The 9,802-nt window shown below is 47.1% G+C and overlaps 1 protein-coding gene across 2 annotated transcripts; it reads left to right on the forward strand.

Annotated features, from left to right (window-relative positions):
- Positions 1–7,479: 7,479 nt before the first annotated feature.
- NUDT16 (nudix hydrolase 16) lies at positions 7,480–9,166 on the forward strand. 2 transcript variants are annotated; one of them, XM_003420919.4, is made up of 3 exons: positions 7,480–7,641; positions 7,731–8,000; positions 8,863–9,166. In XM_003420919.4, the coding sequence occupies exons 1-3, from the start codon at positions 7,504–7,506 to the stop codon at positions 9,040–9,042; spliced, it is 588 nt and encodes a 195-aa protein (XP_003420967.1). In that variant the 5' UTR covers positions 7,480–7,503; the 3' UTR covers positions 9,043–9,166. The 2 variants fall into 2 exon arrangements, with proteins under 2 accessions (XP_003420967.1, XP_023395814.1); XM_023540046.2 differs by having other exon boundaries at positions 7,731–8,086; positions 8,863–9,008.
- Positions 9,167–9,802: the final 636 nt, after the last annotated feature.

The following is a 9,802-nucleotide window of genomic DNA, read 5'->3' on the forward strand; positions in this document are numbered from 1 at the left end:
CAGCACTGTTCACAATAGCAAAAAGAGGGAAGTAACCTAGGCGCCCATCAACAGACAAATACATAAAGAAATTATAGTGCATACACACAATGGACTACTATGCAAAAACAATGAAGAATCTGTGAAACATCTCACAACATGGATGAATTTAGAGGACAGTATGCTGAGTGAAATTAGTCAGTCACAAAAGGATGAATATTATATGAGACCAGTATTATAAGAACTCAAGAAAAAGTTTAAACACAGAAGAAAACATTCTTTGATGGTTATGATGGTAGGGAGGGAAAGAGGAATTCACTAGATGGTAGACAAGAATCGTCTTGGGTGAAGGGAAGGACAACACACAATACAGGGGAAGTCTGCACACCTGCACTAAAACAAAAGCTAAGAAGTTTCCTGAACACAATCAAACGCTTCAAGGGGCAGAGTAGCTGGGGCTGGGGGCTGGGGACCATGGTTTACAGGGACATCTAGGTCAACTGGCATAAAAATAACAAAGTTTATTAAGAGAATGTTCTGTGTTCTACTTTGGTGAGTGGTGTTTGGGGTCTTAAAAGCTTACAATTGGCCATCTAAGATACATAAATTGGTCCCAACCCACTTGGAGCAAAGGAGAATGAAGAACACCAAAGACACAAAGAAAATATTAGCCCAAGAGACAAAAGGGCCACAAAGAACAAAGGCTCCATCAGCCTAAGTCCAGAAGAACTAGATGGTGCCTAGCTACCACCAAACACTGCCCTGACAGGGAACACAACAGATAGTCCCTGACGGAACTGGAGAAAAGTATGGAACACAACTCAAACTCACATAAAAAGACTAGACTTAATTGTCTGACTGAAGCTAGAGGAACTCCTGAAGCCATGGTCCCCGGAAAAAAAACACTATGCTAACCCAGAACTAAAATCATTCCCGAAGATCACTCTTCAGACAAAGATTAGAATGGACTACAAAACATAAAATAATACTTGTGAATACCGTGCTTCCTAGTTTGAGCAGAAACATGAGATCAAATGGGTGGCTCCTCTCTCAAGGCAGGATGAGAAGGCAAGAAGGACAGGAGCTGGTTGGATGGACTTAGGAAACCCGGGGTGAAAAGGGGAAGCGTGCTGTCACATTGTAGGGATTGCAACTAGTGTCACACAACAATATATGTATAGAATTTTGTATGAGAGATTAACTTGAGCTGTAAACTTTCACCTCAAGTACAATAAATAATAAATAACAGCACTTAGGCCTTTCAGAAGTCCTTTTGGATAAACCCCAACTGGCTATAGCTGGTAGCTCTCTGCTAGTGGCACCTTCCCTAACCCCATCCATAAAAAAAAATCCATACATTCCTCTAAATCAGTGGTTCTCAACCTGGGATTTGCATTGGAAGCACCTAGAAAATCTTATCAAGATTGAGGATTAAGTGGAATGATTTAAAATTACCTGGCATAGGTAGATGTTGGTGGGAGTCTTTTTCTTGTCTAAAAGGATTAAAAAAATGGTGAGACTAAATAAACCCTTGTGTCTCTCTCCCTCTCCTGGACCAAAGGGATCCTGTCTGTGAAAGCGTTTTGTGAAATGCAAAGCTTTATTCAAATGTAAATTATGACTTTTACCTTAACTTCAGGAGAAGTCAAAGATGTTTTTATTTTGAACTTTTACTGTGGAAAACATCAAACATATATAAAAGTAAAGAGAATAATAAGCTCTTAATGGACCCATCACCCAGCTTAAAAAATGATCAATTCATGGCCAATCTTGTTTTATTTATACTCTCACCCACTCTCCCCTCACTGAGTTATTTTCATCATATTATTTCCTTCATAAATATTTCAGTATATATCTCCAGAACATAAAGAATCTTAAAAAAAAACCTATCGCCACATTTAAAAAGTACATCAATAATTCCTGGAAATATGAAATCAGAATTTACATTTCCCCCACTGTCTCACTTTTTACATTTGTTCAATTTAGGATCAAATAAAGCCCACTTGCTTCAATTGATATATTTCCTCAATCTTTTTTAATTTATAGATTCTGCCTCCATCAGTCTTTTCCTCTTGTGATTCATTTAATGAAGAAACCGGGTGACTATTCCTGTAAGGTTTCCTTCAGTTTAGACTTTACTGATTGTATTCTCCTGATTTTTTAAAAATAAACTTCATTTTTTTTAGAAGCTTTTGATTTACTCCCCCCTCCAAAAGGCAAAGATAATATATAGTTCCCATATACCCCACCCAGTTTCTCCTGTTAACATTAATACGGTACATTTGTTAACAATTAATGAATCAATATTGATGTATTTTATTAACTAAAGGCCATACTTTATTCAGATTTCCTGAGTTTTTACCTTAAATCCTTTTTCTGTCCCAGGATCCCATCCAAGATACCATACTACATTAGTTATTATGTTTCCTGACGCTCCTCTTGGTTGTCACAGTTTCCCAGTCTTCCTTGTTTTTGATGATCTTGACAGTTTTGAGAGGTACTAGCCAGGTGCTCCTCGGAAACTCTATGGGGCAGTTCTACTCTGTCCTATAGGGTCGCTATGAGTCGGAATCGACTCGATGGCACTAGGTAGTTAGGTATTTTGTAGGATGTTCTTCCACTGAGGTTTCTGTGCTGTTTTTCTCATGATTAGACTAGGGTTATATGTTTTTGGGAGGAAGACCACATAGGTAAAGTGCTATTTTCATCATGTTATGTCAAGGGCACATGCTATTCATGTGACTTATCACTGTTGATATTGGCTTCATCACCTGCAGGGAAGGCAGGGAGAAGGCGGAACCTCATACCACCAAGAAAGTAGTGCCGGGAGCAATGTGTGGCCTTTGGACCTGGGGTCCCTGCGCAGAGAATTTCCTAGTCCGGGGGAAAATTGATGAGAAGGTCGACAGAAAGAGAAAGCCTTCCCCTGGAGCTGACACCGTGAATTTGTATTTTTAGCCTACTTTACTGTGAAGAAATATATTTCTCTTTGTTAAAGCCATCCAGTTGTGGTATTTCTGTTATAGTAACACTAGATGATCAAGACAGGCTCCTTCATTCTTCAATTGGAATATTTTTATAAAGAGAAACTTACCCTCACCAACTATTTGGTAGCCCTAAGGTATAAACCATATAAGAAAGGCAGGATAAATGCTTAACTCTTTTCTCTATTAATGTTAAAATGAATTGGTCCAATCTGACCACTGAGTTACTTCTGCATTTCAGTGTCATTATGAACACGGGGTGGGTCTTCAGCCCTGTGGTGTACTCCGCTCTTTACCTCCTGCCTTGACTCCTGAGTAATCTGCCTCAGAATGCGGGGTGGGGGAGCAGATTCTGGGCCCTCCTGGCAGAAGCAGAGAGCCGCTTGGATACGGATGTCGAGGTTGGGGGAGGTGGGCCTTGAGGGCTTCCATGTTCATCCTGAAAAACTCTGGTCTCCAAAGTCATTTATTCCTGTATAGGGGTTTCCTACATTGGCTGTATACTTGGTTTTATAGAGCTTTTCCTCATGTTGCCTTAGAATAGCTGGTTGCCGTCTCCTCAGGCAACCAGGAAGACAAACAGAACAGTCTGAAGCTTTGGGAAGAGGCATAAAAACAAACAAAAAAAACAAACCAGTTGTCATCAAGTCTATTCCAGTGGGTAGGTTCAAATCACCAACCTTAGTTTTAGGGTTTATAGTCAGTCACAAACCACTTGCACTACCCAGGGACAGAAGCCCTGAAAGGAAGCCCACCTAGGACAGAAACCAAGTAACCTTCAAAATGTTAGGCGTGAGGGGTAAAGCATTGGTTCTCAACAGTGGCTGCTTATTAAAATCACCTTGAACACATTTAAAACCACCTCCAGAGACTCTGATTCAATTGGTCTGGGGTGGGACTCAGGAAAGGGCAATTTTTATAAGCTTTTTGCAAAGTGATTCTAACGTTTGTTGTTTTTTTTAGTTGCCCACAGTCGGCTCTGACGCGTGTTAGTTGCCCACAGTCGGCTCTGACGCGTAGTGACCTTACATATAACAGAACAAAACGTTGCCAGGTTTAACCCAGGGCTATTCTAAGTGCTGAAATGGTTGAACATTGACCAACTCTTTTTAGTATAGTGACTCGGTGTATTCCTTCCATTTTCTTTTGATGCTTCCTGATTCGTTTAATATTTTCCTCATAGAATCCTTCAGTATTGCAACTTGAGGCCTTGAATTTTTTCTTTAGTTCTTTGAGCTTGAGAAATGCTGAGCGTGTTCTTCCCTTTTGGCTTTCTATCTCCAGGTCTTTGCACATGTCATCATCATAATACTTTGTCTTCTTTTACTTCATCATTTTTTCCTTTTGCTGTAGCTACTTGATGTTCAAGAGCAAGTTTCAGAGTCTCTTCTGACATCCATTTAGGTCTTTTCTTTCTCTCCTGTCTTTTTAATGACCTCTTGCTTTCTTCATGTATGATGTCCTCAATGTCATACCACACCTCATCTGGTCTTCAATCATTAGTGTTCAATGCGTCAAGTCTATTCTTGAGATGGTCTCTAAATTCGGGTGGGATATATTCAAGGTTGTACTTTGGCTCTCGTGGACTTGTTCTAATTATCTTCAGTTTCAACTTGAACATGCATATGAGTAATTGATTGTCTGATCTGAAGTCAGCCCCTGGCCTTGTTCTGACTGACGATGTTAAGCTTTTCCACTGTCTCTTTACACAGATGTAGTTGCTTTGATTCCTGTGTATCCCATCTGGTGAAGTCCATGTGTATCTTTGCCATTTATGTTGGTGAAAAAAGTATTTGCAATGATGAAGTCATTGTTCTTGCAAAATTCTATCATGCCATCTCCAGCATCATTTCTATCATCAAGTCCATGGATCAAGAGGCAGTTGTTCAGACAGAACAAGGGGATACTGTATGGTTTGAAGTCAGGAAAAGTGTGGGTCAGGTTGTATCCCTTCACCATACCTATTTAATCTGTATGCTGAGCAAATAATCCAAGATGCTGGACTATATGAAGAAGACGGGGCATCAGGATTGGAGGAAGACTCATCAACAACCTGCATTATACAGATGACACAACCTCACTTGCTCAAAGTAAAGAGGACTTGAAGCACCTGCTGATGAAGATCAAAGACCACAGCCTTCAGTAGGGATTACAACTCAACTTAAAACAAAAATCCTCACAACTGGACCAATAAGCAACATCATGATAAATGGAGAAAAGGCTGAAGTTGTCAAGGATTTCATTTTACTTGGATCCACAATCAACACCATGGAAGCAGCAGTTAAGAAATCAAAAGACACTTTGCATTGGGCAAATCAGCTGCAAAAGACCTCTTTAAAGTGTTGAAAAGCAAAGATGTCACCTTGAGGACTAAGATGCACCTGGCCCAAGCCATGGTGTTTTCAACAGCCTTATATGTATGCAAAGACTGGGCAATGAATAAGGAAGACCGAAGAATTGACGCCTTTCAATTGTGGTGTTGGTGAAGAATATTGAATATACCATGGACTGCCAAAAGAACAAACAAGTACAACCAGAATGCTCCTCGGTAGCAAGAATGATGAGACTACATCTCACATACTTTGTACATGTTATCAGGAGGGGTCAGTCCCTGGAGAAGGACATCATGCTTGGTAAATTAGAGGGTCAGTGAGAAAGAGGAAGACCCTCAACGAGACAAACTGACACAGTGGCTGCAACAATGGGCTCAAGCACAGCAACAATTGTGAGGATGGTGCAGGACCAGGCAGTGTTTCGTTTCCGTCATGCATACGACTTGATGGCACCTAACAACAACAACGAATTCTAAGCACCAGGGAACTCTTGCAGGCTAATGCCAATTGTGCCACACCTGCAGCCTCATTGCCTTGATCCAGGTGTGTGTCTCCTTCGCCCCCGCTGGGTGTGCTAAGGCTCTAATAAGCCTGGCTGAGTTCCAACCCTGGGGTCTTTAACGTAACCCACAGTACTCCGCGCCATCCTCAGCTCCAAGAATGACAACATTTACTACGTGCCAGACACTGTTCAAGGAGCCCTGGTAGCGCAATAGTTAAGAGCTTGGCTACTAACCAAAAAGTCGGTGGTTCGAACCCACCAGCAGTGGCGCTGGAGAATCTGCTCCCATTTATAGGGTCACCATAAGTCGGAATCAACTTGATGGCGATGGATTTGTTTTTATTTTTTTTAGGAATGGTCTAAGTGCTTTAAGCCTCTCAACACCCCTGATCGTTTGAGCATCATCTCCATTTAACAGATGAGCAGCTGGGGAACTGAGAGGGTTAAGTGGCTTGCCAAGGTCACAAGCCTGTGTTTTGGGTTCTTTCCTACCACATCCTGTCACTTACAGGCTGTGCTTTATGCTCAGGCTCTCTCAAGGAGTGGCTTCCTCTTTTCCTTTGTGTAATAAATATTGATTCTTGGTGTAGGAGCAAAGCGCAGAATACAAGGCCTGAGGAAAGGTGGGGAAGGCCTGGCCTGGGGGATCCTGAATCCCAATTCTTCAGCATCAGGCCCTGAGTAGCCTCGTGCACTGGTGCCGAGGTCACTCACCTGCTCACCCCACCCCCTTCACAGCTCCAAGGTCTCAGTGTTTGAGAGTAAAACCTAGAAAGTCTTGGGGGCTTCTTCTACCTCTGACCCCTTCTCACTCTCCTTCCTGTGCCCACACAGTTCCACCCACAGCTCATTCCTCACCCACCCTCCCCCAGACGCTCTCATCCAATCCTGTGACTTCTCTATGCCCCATTTCGTGTGCATCAGACCCCACATCTACCTGCCGAGTGCCCATCGCTACCCAATTTCTAACAAGAACTTATTACTGATCACCCCCTTCCTATGATTATCATTTCAAAAAATGACATTGCCATCCACTCAGGCCAAGTACTCTGACCACAAACTAACCCAATTCTCCCCCTACACCAAGTCAGCCACGGAGTGCCCTTCATTGCACCACTCAACCCAGCCGTTACAGCCATCACTCCTCCAGTCCCTACTGCCCCAGGATAGGCCACACCTCAGAAGCCAACGGCCTTATTTCCTCCTTCTTAAGGCCAACTCCAGCCCCTGTGCTTCGTGTACTATCCAGAGCAAAGCAAGTGTAGCTTCCTGAACACTCCATGTTGTTCCCTGGGCTCCCAGGACTCGTCCCTAATGGAATCTGACTCATGCTGCAGAAGCCCACGTGCGCCCCAGCTCTCCTGACCTCCTGGGGAACTCCGGCAGCCGCCGGACTGTGAGCTAAGCACTCATTTACCGTCTCCTGGCGGCTCCAGGACGCGGGCCAGACCTTCAGCCCCGCCCCAGGCCCGAGGCCCAACCCGTGGGAAGCTTTCGGTTTCCCGAGGGTCCCCCTGTCCTCGACTTCACCCAGGCCTGCAAGCCCCGCCCTCATTGGCTGGGTCTGGGGAACGAGTCGCCGCGCCCCGCCCTACGCCTGCCGGGATTGGCCCTGGAGGCCCCGCCCAGGCCCGGATTGGTCCAGGGTGGGGTCCTCTCGCTGGCCCACTGGACGCGGAGACAGCGGAGGGGCAAGCATCCGGCCATGGCCGGGAGCCGCCGCCTGGAGCTGGCCGAGGCCCTGGCGCTGGGGCCCCGCTGGCGACACGCGTGCCACGCACTGCTCTACGCGCCCGACAAGGGGCTGCTCTTCGGCCGCATCCCGCTGCGCTATGCTGTACTGGTGAGGTCCCGCTCCCCGGCCCGTCCCTGCCGCATCCCGGGCTGCGCCTCCTCAGGCGCTGCAGCCCATCCTCGCTTCCCCTTCCGCAGATGCAGATGCGCTTCGATGGGCGCCTGGGCTTCCCCGGCGGCTTCGTGGACGCGCAGGACGACAGCCTGGAGGATGGGCTGAACCGCGAGCTGCGCGAGGAGCTGGGCGAGGCCGCGGCCGCCTTCCGCGTGGAGCGCACCGACTACCGCAGCTCTCACGCCGCGTCCGGGCAGCGCGTCGTGGCCCATTTCTACGCCAAGCGCCTGACGCCCGAGCAGCTGGCAGCGGTGGAGGCCGGTGCACCGCGCGCTAAGGACCACGGGCTGGAGGTGGGACCAGCCGGCAGATCCTGCCCCACATCCATCCGATCACGCCCATGCCCTCCTCTTCTCTGGCAAAGCCTCACTGTAGGCAGGTCAGCGCCCTTGCGCTGTCTTGTAATTTCCTGGTATACCTGGGGGCCTTGGTCTTCTTTCAACTGAATGGCTGTCAGCCTACCTAGTGTCCCCGCCAAGGTTTTCTCCCTCCACCCCCGCACCCCCCCCCTTTTTACTGGCCTCTGCAGAGATCTTTCGAGAAGATACAAGTCTCTCTTCTGCTCCCCAATGGTAATGGCCAAGCATGGCACCCTAGGCACTTATTTTCAGGCTCCTGCTTTTCTTGGGTAGGAGATGTATCCTGGTACTTTAAGGGGAAGCCTGGGCACCGAGGCTAGGTGAGTAGGAAAACAGATTGTGTATGGAGGTGGTTCTCGCCCTTTGACAAGTATCAGGATTATCTGGCGGTCTTATTAAAACCCGGATCACTAGGTCCCACTCCCAGAATTGCTGGTTCAGTAGGTTTGGGGATAACGGGAACCCAATAGTTTGCATTTTTCCCAATGTCCCAAATCACACTGGCCTGGGTACCACACTTTGAGATCCACTGATGTAGGGCCAAGCCTGCATCATGGAGGCAGAAGCCACTGCAGGTTTAAGGGAGATGTTGAAAGAATTGGTGTTTGATGTCTTGACTCATTTGCGAGGAGAGGGCTGGGCCCATTGGGCTCCACTGAGGTGTGTGCCTTGGTATGGTTCTGCTGGGCTGATAAGGGCTAAGGCCTCTGCTCTAGAAAGAACTGGTTGGGGAGAGGGTGGGAGTAGGGGGGTGGGCTCTCTGGGTTTCCAGTGTCCCGTCTACTTCTTTCCACAGGTGCTGGGCCTGGTGCGGGTGCCCCTGTATACCCTGAGGGATGGCGTGGGAGGCCTGCCCGCCTTCCTAGAAAATTCCTTTATTGGCGCTGCGCGGGAGCAACTGCTGGAAGCTCTCCAGGACTTGGGATTGCTGGAGTCTGGATCCCTCCAGGGCCTTAAGATCTCAGCTCGTCACTAGAGGCAGCTTTTCATGGGCTTGTGGAGCCCAATCTAAGGACCTTGGCACAAGGGAGGGAAGGAAAGAGGAATGTTTTCTCCTCTGGGCCTGGGAGATAATAGATAACAGATTAAAAGAAGGAGAAGCATGTGTAATATGTTCTGAGCAGAGACCCTCCTGCCCACCCTGCTCTTGCCAGTTCACAGCATCAGGGGCAAAAATCATCCCAGGGGCCCTAGCAAACTCTCAGTGCCTGCTTCCTCCTGGATTCACGTACATACACACACACATAGCCTGGCACCCTCTCTGTCCCCCACTCCAATCCTCGCCTCAGGTATTTGAATGCACAATCTGTGTCCACACACAGGCTGACATCTTCACCCCATTTAACCTGGAAGTGTTGTGGGTAGGGCCTGGCTTGTCACCATACCTTTCTCCTTGCTGGGAAGGGGCTTTTGAAACAGGGAAGGGTCTTAGGCTCCTACATGACTACTTTCTAGGGCCTAGCCTGGCCTGTGCTTGCTGGCAAAGGACAGAGAAGCTATCTTTGCTCCCTGAAAGTGGTCATGTTCTTGCCAAGGGAGTGACCAAAACAGTGGGTCCCTGAAAGGTGGGAGAGGGTTTCAACCAACGCTTGACCCTCTCCGTCCCCTGAAATTAAGCAGGGGGTGGGGGTAAGGAAGGGACATGGTTTCCTTGGTCTGACCTTAGACATGAGACCTCTGAGCCCTGGTGCCTCTCCAATAGGACCTTTATCTTTGGGATCCCTTGGACTCTGGGG

This window comes from Loxodonta africana, chromosome 27, assembly GCF_030014295.1.
Source record: "Loxodonta africana isolate mLoxAfr1 chromosome 27, mLoxAfr1.hap2, whole genome shotgun sequence".
Taxonomy (NCBI): domain Eukaryota; kingdom Metazoa; phylum Chordata; class Mammalia; order Proboscidea; family Elephantidae; genus Loxodonta; species Loxodonta africana.

Bases quoted from the DNA above. Each gene is read 5' to 3' on its own strand.
- NUDT16 (XM_003420919.4), top strand. From the start codon at position 7,504: ATGGCCGGGAGCCGCCGCCTGGAGCTGGCCGAGGCCCTGGCGCTGGGG. The intron at 7,642-7,730 runs GTGAGGTCCCGC...CCCCTTCCGCAG, and splicing joins CGCTGCGCTATGCTGTACTG to ATGCAGATGCGCTTCGATGG. The intron at 8,001-8,862 runs GTGGGACCAGCC...TTCTTTCCACAG, and splicing joins CTAAGGACCACGGGCTGGAG to GTGCTGGGCCTGGTGCGGGT.